This window comes from Miniopterus natalensis, chromosome 1 (genome assembly GCF_054644295.1).
Source record: "Miniopterus natalensis isolate mMinNat1 chromosome 1, mMinNat1.hap1, whole genome shotgun sequence".
In the NCBI taxonomy this organism is placed as follows: Eukaryota; Metazoa; Chordata; class Mammalia; order Chiroptera; family Miniopteridae; genus Miniopterus; species Miniopterus natalensis.
In genome coordinates, this window is record NC_142081.1 from 10,375,088 (window position 1) to 10,396,853 (window position 21,766).

The 21,766-nt window shown below is 49.3% G+C and overlaps 1 protein-coding gene across 4 annotated transcripts in view; it reads right to left on the bottom strand.

The window, feature by feature from the left end:
* Nucleotides 1-7,329: 7,329 nt before the first annotated feature.
* TDP1 (tyrosyl-DNA phosphodiesterase 1) overlaps nt 7,330-21,766 on the bottom strand; it is a 57,183-nt gene continuing 42,746 nt past the window's right edge. For 3 of the 4 annotated variants that reach the window (XM_016205687.2, XM_016205685.2, XM_016205686.2), the window contains 3 exons: nt 18,545-18,583; nt 16,404-16,512; nt 7,330-7,658 (listed from right to left, as the gene is read on the bottom strand). In XM_016205687.2, the coding sequence (XP_016061173.2) occupies nt 7,585-7,658; nt 16,404-16,512; nt 18,545-18,583 (222 nt within the window). In that variant the 3' untranslated portion in view covers nt 7,330-7,584. The remainder of the gene's footprint in view (nt 7,659-16,403; nt 16,513-18,544; nt 18,584-21,766) is intronic. The other variant, XM_016205689.2, reaches the window with a different exon arrangement.

The following is a 21,766-nucleotide window of genomic DNA, read 5'->3' on the forward strand; positions in this document are numbered from 1 at the left end:
GGCCGGCGCCCCGCGCCCGCGCCCGCGCCCGCGCCCGCGGCGGGCTCTCGCCCGGATCTCCCGGGAGGTCGGGGCTCGGCCGGGCGCTCAGCCCGCCCCCCGCCGCCCGACGGCCGGCTCGCCCATGCCGGCGGGACGCTTCCCCCGGCGCCCCCGCGGAGCCGGCCCCCCACGTCCGCCCCGACTCCCGGCGTCGAGGCCGCTTTCCGCCGCCGCCGAGCTGCCCGCGCGCGGGCCGAGGGGCAGGGCGCGGAGCCCGCGGCTGCTGGGGGGAGGGCGCGGCGGCTCAGAGCGCGGAGGGGGCGTGGCGCGCCTTCGGGGCGCACGCCCGCGGGGCCGAGTGTCCCCCGCAGCGCAGGTCGGGGGCGCTGGCGGGTGAGCCGAGCCCCGCGGCCTCGGTCCCTGCGGTCATCGCTTCTCAGGACCGCGGCGGGGACGCGGGGTCCCCCTGCGCTGGCCCTGCAGGTGCGTCCGCGGCGCTGCGTCCGGAGGCGGCGGCGCTCGGACACTCGGGCCCCTCTGGTCACCGGCCGGGGCTGGAGCAGGCCCGCGGCGGGCGCGCGGAGGAGACTGCGCCGGGGCCTGCACGGGTCCCACCTCCCTCCCGGCCCCCACGCTGCGAGGCACCGGCGGGAGCGGCTGGGGGAGGAGACCAGAGAGGGAGGTTGCAGGGAGGGAGTGAAGGAAGCTGGGGAACCTCCCGGGAGGGTCACCCTCCCGTGCCTGGCCCGGGGCCAGGGCGCCCTTGGCCTCTGAATCTTGAGCGGGGGCGTCTCCCGCCCCCACCCACCAGCCCACGTGTTGTTTCCGCGGGTGCGAAGCGCGCACCACGAGCCGCCGGGGATCCCGAGAGTCTGCCAAGGACGGGGGCTGGGGGGACCTCGCGGCCGGGAGACCGTGGCCCCCGAGAATGCCTCCCCTGCACCCCAACTTGGCTGCCTCCGTGTGCTCCAGAGATTTGCGCCCACAGGGCTCCGCGCGGAGTGCCCTCCCTCACCCCGAGCAGACTAACGGCAGGACACCCAGCAAACGGCCGGGGAGCCCCTCCCCAGGACCCGCCTTCGCAGGGCTCTGGCGCCGCGGCCCCGCGGAAGGCTCAGCGCCCGAGGAGCGCCTCCCGCTCCGCTCGGTCCGGACTGTCCCTAGGCCCCCTCCCGGCCGCGGCTCTGCGCTGCAGCGCGGCGCGGGGCGCGGAGGTGCACCCCGAGTTCGGCCCGGCTTTGCCCGCGCGCTCGACGCCGCAACAGGTGGAGCTGCGCGGCCGCGGGCGCAGCGACGCCCCCGCCCCCGCCCCTCGCCGCCCCCAGCGCGTCTCCGCCCGCAGGTGCCCGGGCTTCCGCGAGCCCTCGGGGAGCTGCGGGGCTCCCACCCGCGCGCGCACACCCGGGGAGTGGGCGTTGAAGAGGCGAGTCAAGTGCTCCTGGGGCCGTGCGGGCTCCTCTCCGGCCAGGAGAGGGAGCTCCGTCCCTTTCAGACGCAGCTCGCCCCCCCCCGCCCCCCTCCCCGGGTGCCCTCCACGTGGCCTCCCGCAATCACCAGCCCCTGGGATGTGGGAGCGAGTATGAGACCTAAAGGAGCGGAGACGTGGGCATCTTCCACTAAGCGAAACACCCCCGCCTCCCAAGAGGGTGGTTCCAGGCTCAAAGCCCAGCCACCCGCCCCGGGAGCCGAGAAGAAACCCACAGCCCAGGCTCTGACACCCGCCATCAGAAGCCCTGATGCCTCGAGCAGCGCTCAGCTCCGTCCATCACTTTTTCTTTCTAGCCTATTGGGGGCAGCGGCTTCAGGGGGGTAGTGGCTGTGGGGGGCATGTGTATACACGGTGGGGGAGTCCTGCAGCTACTCCCCCCTCCCATTCTATTATGAAAAATTTAAATCACAGTTGTAAGAAATTGGCAGTGAGCCCCATACAGTCACCGCCGGGTTCTCCAGTGAACGTGCTTTGCACCTGCTTCGTCACGCACCGACCCACTTCCACCCACCAGCCCAGCCCGGTTAAGTGCACTCGAAGTAAGTTGTGGACAGTCGGGCAGGGTCCCTCTCCCCCAGGACCCCTCCCTGCATATCAAGAGAGTTCAATATTTATTTACAGATTTTTTCTTTTCTTTTGGGGTAAAATTTACATACAGTGAAATGTGAAAATCTTAAGTGAACCGTTACAGGAATTCTGGCAACTGTATACACCTTTGCAAGGTGAACACCTACCGATCCAGCCTATCAACTTGTCCTTGATTTTTTCTACCAATTGGTTTGGCCTGTTCCAGATCGCCACGTGAATGTAAGCACAGAGCTACGTACGCGTCTGTGGAGGGCATTATGCTTTTAATATCTACCTGTTATGTCTTAGAATAAGTCCGGCCTTTTGACTCCTACTTTTTACTGCATGAATATACTATAATTTTATTTTCCTATTTTGTGAGACGTTTCTGGCTGTCATAAATGAAACTGTCGGGAACATGCTTGTACAGGAGTCTGAGGATTCGTTTTCATGTCTCTTGGGTAAATAAAGACCCAGTTGAAGTGCTGAGTCGTAGGGCAGGTGTGCACTTAAGTTTTACAAGAAACTGCCTAACATCTTTCCAAAGTAGCTGTGCCAACCAGCAGTGTCCAACAGCTCCCGGTGCATCCCTGTGAACACCTGGCAGGATCACGTTCTAATTTTCATCACACCGGCGGGTGTGTAGAGTGGTACCTCGCTGTGGTTTAATTTGCATTTCCGTGATAACCACTGTGCTTTTGGCCATTTGTCTATCTGCCTTTGTAAATAATCTGTGGATATATTTTATCCGTTAGAAGGAAGCAGTAAAATTCAGTCTTGGTAGAGCAGCAGCAGCAGCAGCAAATGTGGAATTTAAGTAGGACTCCCAATCCTGTAAAACATTCTCCGTCCCAAGACAAGGTGCGCCCACCGTCTCCGCTGGAGGATACTGAGAGTCGTGGTGACTCGGGTTTATTTTTTCACAGCACCTTCCTGTGGGAGCTCTTTGTGCAGGGCCAGACTGCCGACGCCTAACAGGTCACCACTGACCACTCACCACTCGGACAGTGCAGCGAGGGGACGGAGCAGCGGGAGCAGCAGGCTAGCTCTTCGGAGCTGCAGCCACTTCTCAGCAGGAAGGTGTTTCTAGGGAGGCACAGTCCTTTGAAAGGAAGGAAATTTCAATCTCCAATTTTTTTTCTAGCTGCAGTTTGGGTGTTGTGTGACAGTAATCGTGGGAGGAGTAAGGCCCTGATCACCAAAGTATATTTGTGTCCTTCGTAACTTACACGTTTCCTTCCAACGCCACCTGCCCCCTCCCAGGCCTGGTGTGGCATTAGTCCCCTGATGTATCAGTGCTCCCTTTACTAACTGCGAGGAAAAGAGAGGCTCAGAACCCTTGTTGCTAAAAGGGATCTTGAATTTTATTACATCATATATATATCTGCTTCCAAACTGGACTTCAGTCATGCTGTCACATACAGCAAGATACCAGAAAGGAAAAGAAAATCAATCTGTTCACTAATAAATGATTAAATTTAGATCTGAGCTTCCTACCCACTGAGACAAAAAATAAAGACCTAAGTAGCATATTTTGTATTATCTAAGAGACAGGTTCCAAAGAATGAGACCCTTCCCTGCGCCTAAATTCTAAAAGGAGTTCATCCTAGGAGTTCAGCGCTTTCTACATTTATGATACATGCAGCTCCCCTGCGCGTCAGTGTCTCAGCAGAGGCCGTGCTGAAAGCCCTGTACTGCAGAGGGGGGTTCGCACCCACGCGTAACGTCTAACGTCGCACAGGAATTTACACGGGGATGTTCGTACGGCCTCTCCCTTAGACGGTCTTTTAAATATTTTCTTGACCCTACTCTGCAGTGCTTCCTGCTACGGTTGAGTCGTGTTTTCAGAGTTATATCTGGATGTCTGATACTAGCATTAGTGTTTCTGTGGTTTAATTTTTACATTTACACCTTTGAGCTATCTGGGATTTTAGGTTAATAGGAATCCAAGTTTGTCTCCGTCCCAACAGAATCAATAACTGATACTGGTAAGAACAAGTTACCAACTTGGTGTGTAACTCAAGGGGTTTTGTAAACTGTAACCAAGGCCACAGTCATGACGGGAACATTTCCGTCCACCCCTAAACATTCCCTCGTGCAGCCAAGGCCCTCTCCCTACCCCTGCACCCAGTTCTGCTCTGAGCCGGAGTCAGGGTGCCACTGCAACAGGAGCTAGAGACCACGGGGAGAGGCCACCGCTGCCAAGGGTGTGTGGGGGAGAGAATGGCAGCGTGCAGCCAGGGCTCAGGCCGGCTCTTCAGAAGTGTGTACGGCTGTGCTGTTCAGTGGCTCATGGAGACCACAGGGTCCATTTCTCCACCTAAAGGCAGATTCTGCCAATTTGAGCCTTATTAAAGATGTCCATTTCTTTTTTTTAAAAATGTTTTTTATTGATTTTTAGAGAGGGAGGGAGAGTAACATCCATGTGAGAAACATCAATCGCATGCCCCCTGCTGGGGATCAAGCCCAAAACCCGGGAATGTGCCCCGACCGGAATCAAACTGCTGACTTTCTGGTGCACGGGATGTTCAACCAACCGAGCCACACCGGCCAGGGAAAAGACGCAGGAGCTTGCTCTCGTGATCTTAAGAACTCGACCTTAGGCACATTCATGTCTCTGAGCTTTCTTCACTGGTAAAATGGGCTTCCTCCCAGGGGTGTAGTGTTGGCGCTAACACGGACCCCTCAGTCTCAACCAACCGCCACGTGGACCCTCTCCGGGAGGCGGGAGGCACCGTGGACCCGTAGTTCCAGGGCAGGAAGTATCAGGTCGGTGTGCAGTCATCAGGACTTTCAGAGACGGGCCCAGGGATGAAGGCTTCCTTGTGAAAAGGGCCCCCTTCCTGTGGAACCCAGAGGCCTACTGCCCCCTGCTGCAGCCAGAACTCTTAAGTCTACCCCAGCCTTCCAGAAACAACCTGTGTTTGGTAGTTTGGAGGCAACAGTTATGGGAAAACACTAGTTTTCTATCCCTGAATTAACATTCTCTGAGTGCCCCAGAGAGACTGTCAGCTCCAAGCACTGTTACTTACTGAGAATGAGAGTCATTACAACATATACTTATGCAGTTTTCGCCGGTGTTTAAGAGCACTGCTGCAACAGTCCTGTGAGGCAGGAAGGATAGGTACTAGCCTCACTCAACAGATAAAGCAATGAAGGCTCGAGGCATCGGGTGACTTGCCTGAGGTCTCATGGTGTGGAGGGAGCAGGGCTGGGACTAGATAATTTCAGTCCTGACTGCCGTGGAGGCACCTTGCAGGCTTTGGTCAAATCTCTAGTCATTACCCAGGTGACTCTGTCTTCACTCAGGGTGCTTGAACTAGCAAACCTGGGAAAGAATGCATTTTATACTGTAACCCTGAATGCACTCAGGGATACATAAATTGAAACAAAAATAACCTTACTTTGTGTCACACACAGACATTTTCTATATTTCATGTAAAAGTGCAAGTCATGACCCCCCAAGATGATACCATGATTCTCTAAAGGGTTGGGACTGCACTTTGAAAAACCTCTGTTCCAGAACGTTCAGCTACGGGTTCACAAGTTGGATTTTGAAGTTCCCATCTGTTCTCCTTTCGCATTTGAGCAGAATCTGCTCACTTGCACACATTTTTGCAGGGTGAGGCATAAGGAGGTTCCCCTGGCACAGTATTAATAGTGCACCTAGAGAGAGCTCTTGCTCTGGAATGAACCAGGCACCGTCCACTTGTCTTTGGAGAAGACACCTGCCTGCCTCACCCATGATCTGGCGAGCTCGCACCAGGGATGAACATGTGACTCAACCCAGCCATCAGCTGCGTCAGGGGACTTTTACTGGAGCTGCAGTACAGCTGGAAGAAAAGCAGGACCCTGAGGCTGGGCTGGAGGTGGGGAATTTCAGCCTCCATGTGGAGGGAGCTTGCTTGAGAATGACGCCCATATTCTGGAAGGTAGAGCTGAGACTTGAAGATAGATTCAGTTACATTATGGTCCTCGGGCTTCAGCATTTGCTGGACTTATGTTAAAGTAGATCTGGTCTCTGAAACTAAAATCCTGGCTAATGTAAACTTTGATAAAAATATTGATAAAATATTACTGAATAACAAATATTTACAGAGGCTTTTAAATTTTAGTAATCAATTGTCTGAAACACCCCCGCCCTCCACACACACACACAATCAGCATTCAGTTGCCATGTTAATTTCTACAGAATCTATGAGCAAAGAGCCACCCAGAGCAGACACAGTGGAGTCCCCTGTGTCCTTGGGGTCAGAAGGGACACATACTAGTTGTGACCTTGAACCTTATTTTTTCCCTGCTCTAAAATGAGGCATCATCTGCCCCATGGTGCGATGACACACCACGATCATAACCCATGGAAAATCCCCAATGGATGCAACTTCTTTCCCTCTGAGCTCTTTATTCATGTGTATTAAAAAGACTGGTCCAGCCCTGACTGGTGTTCCCAGTGGTTAGAGCATCAGCCAGCACACCCACCTGCCCTTCACATTGTATAAGGTGAACATTCTATGCCTCTGAAAACAGTTTAAAAAATTACTCTAAAAAAATCTTCCCAAATTAACATTTGACTCTATTCTGAACTGCAAGTTGTAGAGGCTGGTGACAAACTGGAAATCAGCCTCATGCTAAAGAAAACAAAGAATATCTACACCACCCCGGGACCCTGACTCTGAGTGTGAAGGACACATGTACACAAAATGGAAAGACGCTCAGAGCTCTGACCCCAGTGAGCTGTGTGACTGGGAGGACATCCTGAACCTTTCTGGGCCTTAGTTTCCTCACTTGTGAACTGATAGCACCAAATCAGGTCACCTCTTGGGATTTCTTCCAAGAAAAATACTTGTGTGCTTTTGTATGATTCTGTGTATGGAAATCTGTGGGGATGGAAGAGACACCCATGCGCCTGGGGAAGAGGTGAGGAAATGGCAGGCGGCCTGATCTAGCGCGACCCATTGTAGGCAGTGAGGCAGCCAGCACGGTGCTGGGAGGACCCAAAGCCTCCGGGGGCTGCGGGGCTGCAGGGCCATATGGGTCACTGGCCTGAAGGACAGCCATACCAGCCTCAGCGACAGGTGCCTGGAACCTGCGGACTCAGGTCCAGACACTCAGGAAGCGGAGAGAGGGCCGGGTGAGGAAGTGAACAGTCACATGCCCCTTGACAAGTGTTGGCAGAATGAACAGCACCTTTCCTGACAGCGTCCAACACACATGGTCATCAACCCTCGATGCAGAAGAGCTGACGCCATCGCGAGGTTCTAGTCATACGAGAACTCTATAGCTATATATTCTTTTACGTTGTGAGGTTTAATAGCTCTCATTCCAAAGCACAACACAGAAAAGGGAATTAAGAAAATAGAACTTTTAGTGAGAAATGCTAACGATGACCACTACAACTGTGACCAATACCCATGTTCACAGAGTGACCTTTGCCGAGTTCCAGGGGTGCAGAGAAATTTTAAGGGATGTGAACACCCAGTACCAACGAGAAGATGCAGTGTTTGGGGCTCCATGTCTCAAACTGAAGGTTCACAGAGCTTCGCCCCTCAGGAGGGGACCCACATGTTCCCATGTGTGTCTGGGGCTTTGATATAAGGAATGTTCCAAATCCACGGCCGATCTGGGGAAAAACACACATTACATTTGGGTAATACTTATTCAAACAGGGCACAAAGAATCCACTCACCAGACAGGATAAAACCACTCATGGGCTGCAGTGTACAAATGGTAAACAACCTCTTTGAACCAACCCCAGACAACAGCCCATTTCAGATAATGGTTTTTAGTAAAGGTTCGGGTTCAGATGGGGTGAGTGGACACAGAAGCAGGCAAGCAGGAACCTGGGGTACATTCTGGCTGCCACTTACCCTGACAAGTCCCTTCACCTTGAAGCCTCAGTTTCCTTATCAGTACCTACGTTGAGAAGCTGTCATGAGGATTGAGACAAATCCATGTGATGTGCAAGATAGTGTCCAGCAAGAGAGAACCTCATGAAGAACCTGACACCTGCTAGAACCCCACCTTTGCTCTCTGTGCACGCCAGGGAGGCGTCTGGGATTTGGCCTCAGGTTCCTCACCTGGGAAATGGGAACTGATAACATCGGCAACCTCCCGAGACTATTGTGAAGCATGAAGGACAGAGCACCTGTGAGAGGTCCTGGCATGTTGTAGATGCTCAACAAATACAAACTTTTCTTCCTCCCTGTTAACTGAGGTTTCAGAAGAATCTGAACAAATCACTGTTAGCATGTATCACTACTGCTAGCGTCAAACAATCTCAAAAGAACCTAAGGATACGGGTAGGGAGTAAATACACTGTAAGGACTAAAAATAAATCCCCATATGACCGCCCAGGTGAGTATGAGAGAAAACTGAGCACTGAGAGTGAACGGGCCGCTGAGCGGGGCCACGGAGAGGGACCAGCCCACTGAAGCCCTGCCAGCCGCCCTCTCCTCTTCCCGGAGAGGCACATGGCAGCTCGGGACCGCCTGGCAGACAAGCAGGCAAGCAGCTCTCTCCTCGCAGCTCCCTGTGTTGAGTGATCGCAGAGCGAGCCATAAAACAGCAGGGAAGCCCTGGCTGGGTAGCTCGGTTGGTTAGAGCGTTGTCCTGATATGGCAAGGTTGGGGGTTCGATCCCTGGTCAGGAATCAACCAGTGAATGCATAAATAAGTGGAACAACAAATCTCTCTCCCTTCCTCTCTCTAAAATAAAAAACAACAAAAAACAATGCACCAAAACAGCAGGGAGAGAATGCAGAGATGGCAACAAGTTACCAGAGTCCTGTTCTCTTGCCTTTGGCCTTGAGATGCTGTGAAAGCACGAAACCACACACTTGTTAATGAACAAGCCTGTGAGAGCACCATGAACCTGGGCCTGCATCACACGCTGGTTTCATAAAAGGCGAGGGACGGGTGGGGGTGGAGACTGGACTCCCCGTGACCACTCACTGGCCTTAGAAAAGCCTCCGCTCTCTTCCACCAGGGAACCATCTTCTGGGGCTGGACTTCTCTGTATTTACCTATCTCTCCCTGCAAAAGGCTGTGGGCTAACATCGGGTCTGCTTCACCTCAAGGCAGAGGGCACCCCGATTCTCGCTGTTTGAGCAGCTATTAGAGATTCTTCACCAATGCAGGATTTGTGATGCAAACACCCGCCAGCCAGCCAGGAACTTCAGGGGCACCACTGTGTTGCATCCTCTCCCCTGAAATCTGCCAACAGTGACCATGCAGGACCTGGAGGCCACCCTAACAGTGAAATCCCGATGCTCTGCTCCGTAAGTGAGCAGACGTCTGCTCCTGCAGGCCAAGCGTTTCCCGTGGTGACGGAAAGGCCTCCACCACCTGGAGGGAAGGCCGCAGGAAAGGCCAACAGGAAAGGTGCAAAGAGGGGGTGACTCCGTTGTCTTTTACCATCACCACTGGAGACCAACATCAACAGCCTAGATGAAGGCCTGTTTTAAGCAACCTGCCTAAATTGTCCCACTGAGAGACCTTCCTCATGATACAGTCATGCACGTATCTGAAATATCTGTTGAGTGTGGGTAGACAGCAGGTAGTGTGCAGGACAAAGCTGGGGTCCTCTTAGTTTCCAGCCCAGTGGGCAGACAGACGGCAGGCACGCCATGGTGCTGGAATTCTGGACGTCACCATCTCTGCACAGTAGTTCCCTGACCAGGCTGATGTGAGAATCAATCACTTGCACCCCTAGAAAGCTTGTTCCAACACCCCCTGGGCTGGGGCCCAGTGACATGCATTTTACCAAGTTCAAAAGGTGATCTTGACATAATCCGAGTTTGGGATCCAAGGCTAACGGGGATGGGAAGCTGTCTTTTTTCTGGATACAATGGAGGATTTAAAACTAGAGCAAGACTTGATCAGACCCGCACGGCAGGGGTGTAGAGGACAGCTCAGTGGGAGGCGGCACAGTGGAGGTGAGCAGGCAGGAGGCTGGGGACAAGGGGGCGCTGTGGGGCTCTCTCTCTGTGAAGGCTTATCCCATCCCTCCCTGGGTCAGGGGCTGCGTGCACCTTCCATCTCTTTGTAACTCCCAAACTGCTCTCCATGGGGAGGCGCGACAGTGTGAGGGTAAAGGGGGCATGGGTGCTGGAACCAGGCTGCCCAGGAGGCCTTGGCTGAGCTAGCCCAAGTGCTTGAGGTTAGGGCTAGGGTTCCTTATGTAGTACCTGCATCGTGGGGTAGTGAGCATTCAATGAATTAATTCATGCCAAGTACTCAGCAGCAGTTCCTGGCACATAATAAGTACTTAAAGAGTGCCAGCTGCTATTGTAATTATTATTATCATTACCGCCCCCCTAAACTCAGTGGGTGAGACTGTCATCCTATATGCTGTGTAAGTCCTAGCAGGTTTTTTAACAACCAGACAAACCCACGTAAAGTACAAGATCCTGTTCTATTTAGCTGGGCACTAAGCTGTCTCCTCTAACCCTCTAAGAAACGGCTCCTGGAGTGATGAATTTATGAGTCTCTATCCCAGCACCCCCTCCCCACCAAACACCCATATGCACATTTCCTGCTGCTTCTTTGCAGATATACTACCTCCAGAAGCCATTACTTTACCTGGGCAATCACTTCTCACTCTTTCCCTATATTGGGCACGAGCAGGCTGTGTGATGTGTGACCCCAAAGAGATGAACCAGCTGCCACAAGATTCCTGATGTCATTTCACTGTAGCCTACTCTGAACTCAGGGACTGTATAAAAGACTTGCCAGACTGAAATGTGAAGGAAATTTCCCAGATATTTTACACTGCCTGGGTCACCAACTTGCAGAACTGCAATCACGTGCCTGCCGTGAGAAAAATAACACCAATGCAGCCACTTCCAGAAGAGTTGGAGCTGCCACACTGAGGATGTGCCCTGTGCATCCCACTCCTCAAAACTTTGGAAGGTTAAAACTGGGCAAAATAACCTTTGGTCTGGGCTAAGCCAGCACCATACTCCAAACAACCATTTGCAAAACTAACAGGAAAGCGGACATGACTAGAAGACTGAAAACTAAAGATAATCTTCAAAAAATAGCATCACGGCCTGGCTGGCGTGGCTCAGTGGTTGGAGCATTGGCCTGTGAACCAAAGGGTCTCAGGTTCGATTCCCAGTGAAGTGCACATACCTGGGTTGCAGGTTAGATCCCTGGCCCTGGTTGGGGTGTGTGCAGGAGGTGACAGACGGATGTTTCTCTCTCTCTTTCTCCCCCCCTCCCACTCTCTAAAAGTCAATGGAAAAAACATCCTTGGGTGAGGCTTAATAACAACAACAAAACAGAATTAGCACCACTATATTGGCTTATTTGCACCTATAGAAATCCCTTCTTTAGCTTATTAACACCCACAAAAATTCCTTCCTTCTACGGATGTAATTGTTTCCCTTTCCCATAAAATCCTAATCAGAACACTCTGGGTTTCTGCCTGAATCAGTGCTTCAGACAGCTATTCTTTTGCATCTCAAGTAAGAGAGGCATTCTTGTAGCCTCTCACTCTGGCCTCACCAAGTACTCATTTACTTCAAGGCCATCTGATAGTTACTCGTTTTTACTTTGATAATTTTAGATTTCCTTAAACTTTCTGATTATAAAGTCATTTTAAAAGCTAAGCTGGAAGCTTAGTTTCAGCCTTCTGGTTGTGCAATGAAACAGAAATAGATCTTAAAGGAGATGACCAAAAGCGTATCTAAAAAACTTTTTTGGCTGCCTCATTAAAAAAAAAAAAAAAAAGAAATAAAAGCCTCACTTTTAAAGATCTTCCAAAACAGGTCCTTAAGAATTAAAATGAAACATATTAACAATGATTTTAAGCATTCTACCTCTTTTGTATTTTCTTTGGATTAAAAAATTAAATCAAATTTCTGTTTTCCTCACAAAAATACTTCATGAATCTGGACTCTACTATTTAGCAATAATCCTGATAGGTCTAGGCTGAAGTTGATTCCCATACTATCTAAATGCAAGAACTTATTTAAAATTAAACAGTAGGGGGAAGGGTTAAACCCTTTGGGAACTGAAGGGAGCCAAGTTTGCCACCCCAAAATATGCCTTTTGGGATATTCATTTTAAGTTGGTTATTTTTAAGAAACAAAACATTCAGGGAATACCTTTGACCTTCCCCCAAACTGCCTAAAAGAATTTAGATGGAGGACCTGCTCCAGGAAGGGAGATATCATAGATCTCTCTAGTTTAATATGAACTAGTGTGGCAGACAGGGAGGAATTCAGCAAGACCCACTGATCAAAGTCTCCTGGTTAAAGGCGGCCAAACATTTGCTTTAACTCCATGTGGACTGCCTTTTCCCTTCTAAATCAATTCCAAACCACAACCCCTCTTGGTCCTTAGCTCAGGATGGATGGACTCTAAGCCTCAACTGCCTGATTTGTCCTTGGGTCTCAAGGAGCCTACCCCTTATGTACATATGTAATTAAATTTCACCATTTTCTCCCGTTAAACTGTCTTATGTCATTCTAATTATTCAACCAGCCGGAAGAACTAAGGGGGACGGAGAAAATTTCCACTTTCCAGTACTGTGGTTATGTAAGTGAGCGTCTATTTTTAGGAAATATATATTGAAGTATTTAGGGGAAAAGGGACATCATGCTTGCAGCCTCCTCTCGGATGGATCAGAAAAAAGTTAAAATAAGGGAAGAGGGAAGGAATGATGAAAATGTGCTAGAATTTTGACATTTGGGGAACCTGGGTGAAGACTATGCGGGAATTCTTTGTACTTTTCTTGTAACTTTTTGTAAATCTGGAATTATGTAAAAAATTTGAAAGAATACTATATAGATTGTATATAGTATATAGTTGCTTTTTTTCTAAAAAGCAACAGACCACTCGATAAGTAAAATATAACTCAACCCTCTGAAGCTCTGTATGCTTAACTACTTCTTAAACTTGACATATAACCTACTCTATAAATCCAACTAAGATAAGCCTTACCTGACCTTAACTCGTCTTTCTCAAAGAATGAAAGTAAGAAAAGAGCACAATGCACAAGAGCCTTTGGAGGGGCTTTGGGGGGATTACACTCATCTCCCTAAAGCCTCTTCAGGTTTGGGGTCACCCCGCAAGTGGGACATACAGGAACTTTTGTGTTAGATTTTAAAATATTGGTGATTTTGCTTTACAAAAGTTTCCTTTGAAAAATACAATTCCTATTAGCAAAATGAGTTTGGTTAAGTCTAAGTTAACAGAGGGTCCCTGTGAACTCGGGGAGGGCAAGGACGGCGTCCGTCTCACTCACGGGCATTTCCAAGCACCCGCACTGTGTCTGCAGGAGGCGGCGGCCGAGTGAGCAGCAGGTAGGCGTGAGGCAGGCATACCTGTACCCAGTCTGCAGTTTCGCTTTACTTCCTTTGACCAATTTCTTGGTCTCAGGGTGGTGTGGTGGCCCCTTACAATGAACTGTAATTTGTTCACAGCTGTGTATGTCTTTGCTAAGATTTTTGTATAATCTTCTAACAAGATCTTGAAAAATCACTTTTCAAACGAAGTGCTTCTAAACTGTTCTTAGCCACCCACTTTTCCAAGTCTTGGTAAAATGCCTTTTCATAGACCAGATGACTCTCTTGAATGTTGGCTATACATGAAGTGGTGGTATCTGAATCCCTGGCAGTATTCTACACACCAGTAAAGCAGTGTGGAAGATAAAACAGTAGTGATAAAAAATAAAATGCTCCAGGCTCTCCTATGTATCTTTCAAAGGAAATGCATAAAAAAAGAGAAAACTCAGCTAAACAATGGAAAGCATTCTCCTTGCTGGCCAGAAAAATGATTTATTGTTCCTCTAACACATTGCCCAGCTGCAAACTTTCAATTCTTGGGAACACTCTGTCTACTGGGACTGAAAGGGACCTCAGGATACTTTTAAGGTTCCTCTACCTCCTCCATTCTTGCTTTCAGTCCTTTGGAAATCTGGATTAAAGGGAGGAGTAGAAGCCTAGTCAAGGGCTGGCGTGGGAAGTACAAGGCCCAAGGCCAGACCTAAGCCCAAGGCAATTCCAGTCAGCCCACCTCTAATATGTTTATTCAGGAGAACTCCAGTTCAAACCAACAAACCAACCAACAAACCAACCAACCAGGATGAAAGTTGAAAGGGAGAAAAGACCAAGGTGCAACAAAGCCAGAGGAGGAAGGAGGGGTTATCAGTTCAGTCTGGATGCTGGGCAGGTCCCGCACCAGCCCCAGGCTGCCTTCATCATCAGCTCACAAGGAGAAAGGGCGAGAATGACCACCAACCCATTATTATTACTACATGCCAGGAGCCAAGCCGGTATTTCAGATAACAGAAGCCATGGTTGACCTGCAGGGATGGCTAACTCGAAACTACAACACCGTGCCAAGTGCATTACAGATCACATCTCGGTTCCTTTTCAACAACCCCATGAAGTAGGCTTTCTTATTTTCTCGATTTGCAGATAGAGGCACTAAGGTCTAGAGAGCGCAAATAACTGCCTGAGGTCACTTCATAAGTTGTAACATCACATACAAACAGTCTGATTCTAAAGCAATGTTGTCTGTTGTGTGTGTGGAAAGGGGGTGGGAGGGGGGCAGTGATCGCAGATTCCTTGAAATTCTGATAAAACCTATATAACCCTGCTAAGAAAAAATGAAGATGTATAAACATACAAGTTTAAAGGATTCAAAAAAATGTACTCAGCTTGGAAAGGAGGGGAAAAAATGCCTTCTGAACTCAGTGTCAACCAGATGATTCTGGCACACCAGACAGCACGAGACAGGATTGAACGTTAGCTGTGTCAACACAATCTGAGAAATGGGTCCATCACCACTAAAGCCAAAAAGGGTGGGGAAGTAGACAGAGGCTATTCTTCACTGTCTTGGGGAGAAAGGGACCCACTGGGTGAGGCTGACTGCTAGGGAATCAGAAATTTTGGAATATTAATGGGGTGATGTCATTAAAACTTTCTGATCAAAAACCAAAATTTTCCTGTTCAGACTCAGCACTTGCTCACAAACTATAGGTTATAATTTGGCCCCGTGTTGGCCTCTCCCTTCCAGTGGAAAACATGCTGGTTGTGTGATATGTGCGTTTGCCATTTTAAATGAGAAAGCAGGGCCTGGGTGGGGGTTCAGAATGAGTGGCCCCAAGATGTGTCTCTGTGGTATGCAGACTGTTTTGAGCTAAAGGCAACTTTAACCTCAGAAATTTCAAGAGAAATTTCTGCCCCTCCCTTAACTACCTAGAATTTGAATTGGGGGCCTTAGATCACCTCTTTTGGCCATCTAAGGCAGGGCAAACTCATTTCTCAAATATTCACTCTTCTTGTCCTGCAATGACCCTTTGAAGCCCCCCAAGTGCATCGCCTCATCCCTCACTCAGTGTCTCATACACCCACGTTCCCTTTCTGTCTCTGAGCCTCTCGTGCATGTGGGGTCTCTGACTCTCTCATGTACATGGGGTTCCCATACACATGTATGTATTAAATTTGGTGATTTTCTCTCATTAATCTGTCTCATGTCTATTTGATTGTTAGACCAGCCTCAAGAACCTTGAGGGTAGAGGCAAATTTGTGCCACCCCCACACCTGGTCATACATCTCCTCCTGTGTAAACTCACCTCAGAGATGGACATTCAGTGACTGAGAAAAGCATAACTGCAGCCTGCGGGGCTGGGTTGGAGGTGGTGCCATCTACTTCCTGCCAGCCAGCCAGCCTTCCTCCATATACACCGTGACTCTGAACTACCTTCCATTGACTTTTTATTGTGAGAAACACAAGGTCACTGTCCTTGAGAAAGTCAGTCTAGTGCAGCAGTTTCCAAAGTGTGGCCTGAGGACGTTGGGGGGCTATAGTCAAAATTACTTTCATCATATTAAGCCATTATTTGTCATTTTCAGTTCCTCATGAGTGTCCAGAGGCTCTGACATGTGTGTTATCACCAGAGAGCAGCTGTGGGAATCCAGCCGTCTCCCATTGACCCGGGTACAGAACAGGTTTGCAAAAAGTGTAAACAATGCCACCTTCCTCACCAACTTCTTTTGGAAATAGTCATAAAAATATAGATATTATAATGGGTTATTTTAAAACAAACAAATATATTTTCAAATTTCTTGGTCTTATTTCTGATACAGTAAATATCAACAGGTATAAAACTCCACATAAATAAAAGCTCTTTGTGATCCTCAATAACGGTAAGGGTGCAGAGGGGTCCCAAGACCAACCGGTTTGAGAACTACGGCTCCAGTGGCCCCAGACGGGGTGCGAAGGAGCCTCTACAAACTCATGCTTCCAGAATGTCCCACAAGCCAGCCTCCCACTGGGAGACCCAGGGCTTCTCCTGAGTACTGTCTGTTTCCACTTTGGTCCCCACGCCCAGGTTTCCCTTCATCTGGTCTCACCTTTACTTCCATACAGTTCTGGAGGCAGGTCATATGGCACAGGGAAGGATGCTGTTGGCTCCTGGCTGCCCGAGAAGAATTTCTGCTTCACTCTGAAGCTGTCCAGGCCCTGCAGACACAGAGGGATCTATGATGGCTCCCCATTCTGTGAAAACGACAGATCTTTCTGACGCTCACAACAAAATTCAAGTTATCTCAGAGCTATTTTCAATGTTTGATAGGCCAAACATATTTACACCCCCGCCTCAAATTATTTTTTCCTAAAAATAAGAGAGGGTCAAATTTCAGAAATTAAGTTAAAGTTTGCAAAAGTTTAATAAAGGATATAAAGATGCAAGAGAAAAACAACTTTGGACACTACAGCCCATTTCAGCTACCCGCTCTGTAGTTTGCAGTGTGTGTTTAGAAGACGCTGTATAAAAATATCTCAGGATGCTTTCAGCATTGCTATAGTAACAGGCTGCTCGCACTGGTGTAAGAAGAAGACAAAAGCTGCTTTTATGTACATGGAAACCATTCCAATATAATGCGATAGAACAGAAAAATGAAAACTCTTCGAGAACCACTGAAATGGAAGGTTTATTCCAAGAACTTGAGAATAGGGTGTTAACTCTGGATCTTAATCAGGGTGCGAGTTCAGGTTCTGGTTCTGCGTGGAGGCCGATGGGCGTACCCGCCACTTCCCTCTAGTGCGGGGCCTGCGCAGGAGTGCGGGTGCTTCATACCCTGCCTGTGTCCTCCCGACTCCACACGTCGATCATCTCCCAGGTCCCTTCCAGGATTAGCCTGACACTTTGTTTGCAGGTCTGTCTGTATGTCTCTCATTCCTTCTGTTCACTCATCCAAATAATCCACCTTTTCTATCTTAAATACTCACATATCAAACAGCACTAATGTCTTAGGAGCCCAAAGAGCTAGGACTACAGCTCTTCGCCTTGGTGATCACATAACTTAGTAGGGAGGCTGGTCGTGGGTACAGGACAGGAGACACACACTGGGGGTTGCAAGTGAACCAATACAGAAGAGGAGGGCTGGGGACGCTGCAGAGAAAACAGAGCCAGACAGGAAAGGGTTTTGACTGGGAAGCAGCGCGAGCCTCTGTGGCTGTAACTGGGCCCACCCCCTGGCCAAAGTGACTCGGGATGGGCATGTGGCCCAAGTCAGAGGTGGCGGGAAGAGACCATCTTCCTCCTGGGAAGCTCATTAGTAAGGTGTGAGCCTTGAGCTGCTGGACGCCCTCACTCCCGTCAAACCGCATGCCCAAAATATGGCCTGAGCCCGCTTTTAGCGCTGCCTGCACAAGGGGCCTGCCCTCTGTTTGCCTTTTTGCTCGTGCTGAGTTGACTGTCCACCACTTACCACCCAGAGTGTGATAAGACCCCAGTTATAGGGTGCAGCCTTGACTCTGATGAACAGGGAGGAGCTGCAGAAGGTTTTTGCACAGAGAAGTCCCACTTGAAAGGCAGACTGTCAGGCTGGAGAAGGACTAGCCTTGCTGGGGCCGGAAAACTCGAGATGGACTAGCAGAGAGTGATGAGGAAACAATGTAAACGGCACACAAACGAGGTGAGTATGGATGAGAGTGGGGTCAGTGGAAGCAGGAAAAGTTAATAAAACTAAGGGACCTATGAGGGTAGAGGAGGAAGGGGCCAGGAGCCGGGGCACCTGGAAGGGCCCTGCAGATCTCCTCTGCCCCACACGTCCTCCCACGCAGCACAGGGCTGCTGGGCCACCGCCACAGCCAGTACCAGTGTCTCTGCCCACACCTACCTTCCACATGTGGATCCGAGGAGAATCTTAACAATCTCTTTCTTATGTACATTATTTATTTGCTGTGTGACTCTAGGTCAGTTACTTAACCTTTCTGGACCTTGGTGTCCTCATCTATTAAGTGGCTATGGCGATAATAAGTTATTTACAAAGATAACTGGCATGTGGATATAAATTAGTATAACATAAGTATATTCAGGGTGTTCTCTGTGATGTCATGACTCATATTTTGCAAAGGAGGAAACAAATTTGAGGGTTAAATAGTTGCCCAAGGCCGCATAGTTATGTGGCAAGGAGGGAATCAAACCCTGCCTTTCTAATTCTTGGTCCTAAGTTCCTTCCACTAAATAAACAAAAAGTTTCATACTCACCCACCAGGAGCCACAACAAAGGAAGAATTCCTTGCAAATCTAAGAGGCAACATTAAGGCAGGAAGTCAGAATGTGCTAAATTCTGGAAACCTTCGTTCTTGACATTTTTAAAAAGAAGGAAGCCAGAAGCTGGAAGTGATGCCAATTTAATGACTATTAAATACTTTATGGAGCGCCGGGTAAAAATGACTCCCTCTTCTTTCGCTCCTGGCTTAGCTCTGTGATTTTCAAATGCATCCTCGCAAAGGATTAAGGGTCTTCAGGCCTGGACCCTGATCTGGCTCCATTTCACGGTATCTGACTTCACAAACGAGAAGGTCTGAGCCATTCACGTCTGACAGGAAAGCAATATGCCCTTTTAAAAATGCCATTTCTGATCCAAATTCTAGGGTATCACAACTATATAAAAACAGTACCAATTTTCCCTTCAATCTGGATGTCAAACAATTCGAAGCTGTCTTCTAATGATCATTATTTACACATCACAGTGGTATCGCTCGGCATTTTATGAAACACAGAAAGGCACCCTTCCCAGGCTTGGATACTTAAAAGATGGTTAAGACAATACATTTATAAAACACCGGGTGAGAGGTGGACACGTATCACATAGAAATTACTAGCTTCTCCCTTTGTGGCTTTGGGAGTAAAGGCGCTGCTGACTGCTGTGATGGATGAGGTCCAGCAGTTTGCTTAGCTGTCAGAGAGAACAAGAAATGTGCCCAGATTTCAGTCAGAGATGTGACTTATTTTTTAGTTCCATCCGAGGAGCATCCTCCAGCAACAGAACCTTGTGTGCTTTCCTGGGTAAAGCAGTAGTGGCAGCTGAACCTTCTAGAAGGAGTGCACTTACTCAAAGATGGACTAAGTAACAAGGAAGTAGATTACCGGAAGGTGGCTGTCTTGTCCTTCCTACAGGTCAGTATACGATCATCAATGGGAAGTGTTTCCAGCTGGGGGCTTAGGAGACATTTCCAGGAGAATAAACCCACATGACATCATCATGGCTGTGACGTCAGGATTCTCACTGAGGCTTGGTCTCTGCCTCGCACCTTGCTGAACCGTGTGTTGAACTGCTGTTGCTGAGACTGCTAATGTAACTGCAACCTGCGCTCAGTGCTGGAAAGGTACCAGGCACCACCGTTAAAGCTCCACAGATCACAAATCTTAATTTCCAAATGATGCTGCTCTGTCCCCATTTCACAGCTGGGAAAAAGGAGGCCTACAGAAGGAAAACAACAGACCCAAAGTCTAAGGGCCTGTAAGCATGAACCCAGCTCCACTCTCTATCTTTCTGGCTCCTCTAGATCGGATGCCCCTAAATCTTCAACCTGTGTCACTGTGGGAGGGTTCTTTTTCTTGGTCCTTGGCACCTCTCCATGTGTTTGTCTACACTCTGTCTCTTTCCAAGTTACAGCAGAGCCTCTGAGGCAGAGCAGTGGCCCAGGATCGCACATGGCAACGTGGCAAGTGCTGCCACAGCCCACCTCACCTGTACACTAACGAGCACTTGAGGGTGAGGGAGCCCCAGGAGTCAGGAAGGGGTGGGAAGCACGCTGGTGCCGTTCACAGTGGACCTGGATGCCACACGCAGGACTCTGGACACCGTCTTGAGGGCCAAGGGGAGCCACTGAAGGTTTATGGGTAGAATTAGGCTGTAGCTCAGATGCGAAGGAAGGGAGAGGTGGGATCAGAAGACAATGACCCACAGCAGCAGAAGAAAATGCCTTGACAGGACAGATGCAGTGGCAACTGGGTTTGATGGGTAAGGGGAGGAGTATGAGAGGAAGTAACAGAACGGGAAGACCCGGCTTTATCTGCTGAGTGGTTACAAAGAAATCACTTGCAACGGTGTCGCCCAGCCATGGCCTCCTGGAAACCCTGAGAGCCCCTAACAGATGGGCTGAGCCCAAGGCAGGTCCTCAGAGGTGGCAACGGGAAGTAAAGGGGGGCTTCTTTCAGCCAGAGCCACAGTTAGGACGATACTGCCGTTTTTGCAACAAAAGCCAATAAAACAGTTGAACCAGAACAGAGGAAAGAGAAAGTAGAGATGTGGTCGAAGCCTTTTTAATTCTGCTCACAGAAAAGAGAGAACCTGCCATCTTGGGGGCAAGTGAGCCTGGGGCTTCGAAAGGGCAGAGGTGGCTCGCGGTCCCGAGAGGGATTCGCAGACTACCTTTGGGGGAAACGGTTCTGATTACGTGCGTTCCCAGAGGTAGGAGGAATTCTAGCCACGAAATGCTAGGCAGGCTCGAGTCCAGGGCATAGACAGCGCCAGACAAGGTGTGTGAGCAATAAACACCAAAATGCATGAAGCGCAAGAGAAACACCTGGCTGTCCGATCACTCACAGATGCCTCAGGGTTTGGAAGACAGCTACTGAGCCTTGGAATCACTGATCTTTCCTATATTAAGATTTCCAGGAGCGAAATGAGGTAGCATACTCTAAAAGTTAAATACACCTACACTAAAGGGACAACCCAAAAACATTATATACTTGGTGTGGAGGAGAAACTGTTCCATGACACGACCCCTGTCTGTCCCACAGGCTGGACCTGGGCCAGACGAAAGGTGCTTTCTGCAAACCCCCTTGGAGACTGTCTGGTCATAACTGATGTTCACCCTGACATAAATCAGCCCCCTCCCATGCCTCCTGCTGTGTGCTGGTTCCTGGAACAGGCTGTGACCTGGTCAAGCATGTAAAGCATCTCTTGTAGCTGGCGGCACACACGTGCTGGTACCTGTGACTGTCCCCCTTTACTCCATGTAATTCTTCGGTGCTTGCCAAGTGGCGCAGGGATCCATTTCGTCTTGCAGCTGCCCGAGAAATGCGTCCTATGTAAGTTTCCCTTAATAGTCTCTCTTAATAACCGGACTGGAGTGGCCCATCCATTCTTCAGTCTTTCCCTGCCCTCTGCTTACAGAGGTACACTTTTAGTCTTGGGGCTTTTCCCTGGGTCTGCATGTATGAACAACTTGGTATTAGACCTCAAAAGAATAGTCTTTAAGTTAACAAACATTATTAAGCACCTACTATGTAGCAACCTTTGACATAAATCCCCAAAGCTCTTGAAAGCGTTTCTAATCAATGGAAAAGATACTAGCTTCATGCTCTAGGGCAAGTTATGTTGATCTTGAAATGATGTGTTTACTGATTAATTCATTTAAAAGAAGCAGAAAAATGTGAACATACCAACATTTGGTTATCAGGAATTTAGAGGCTTCC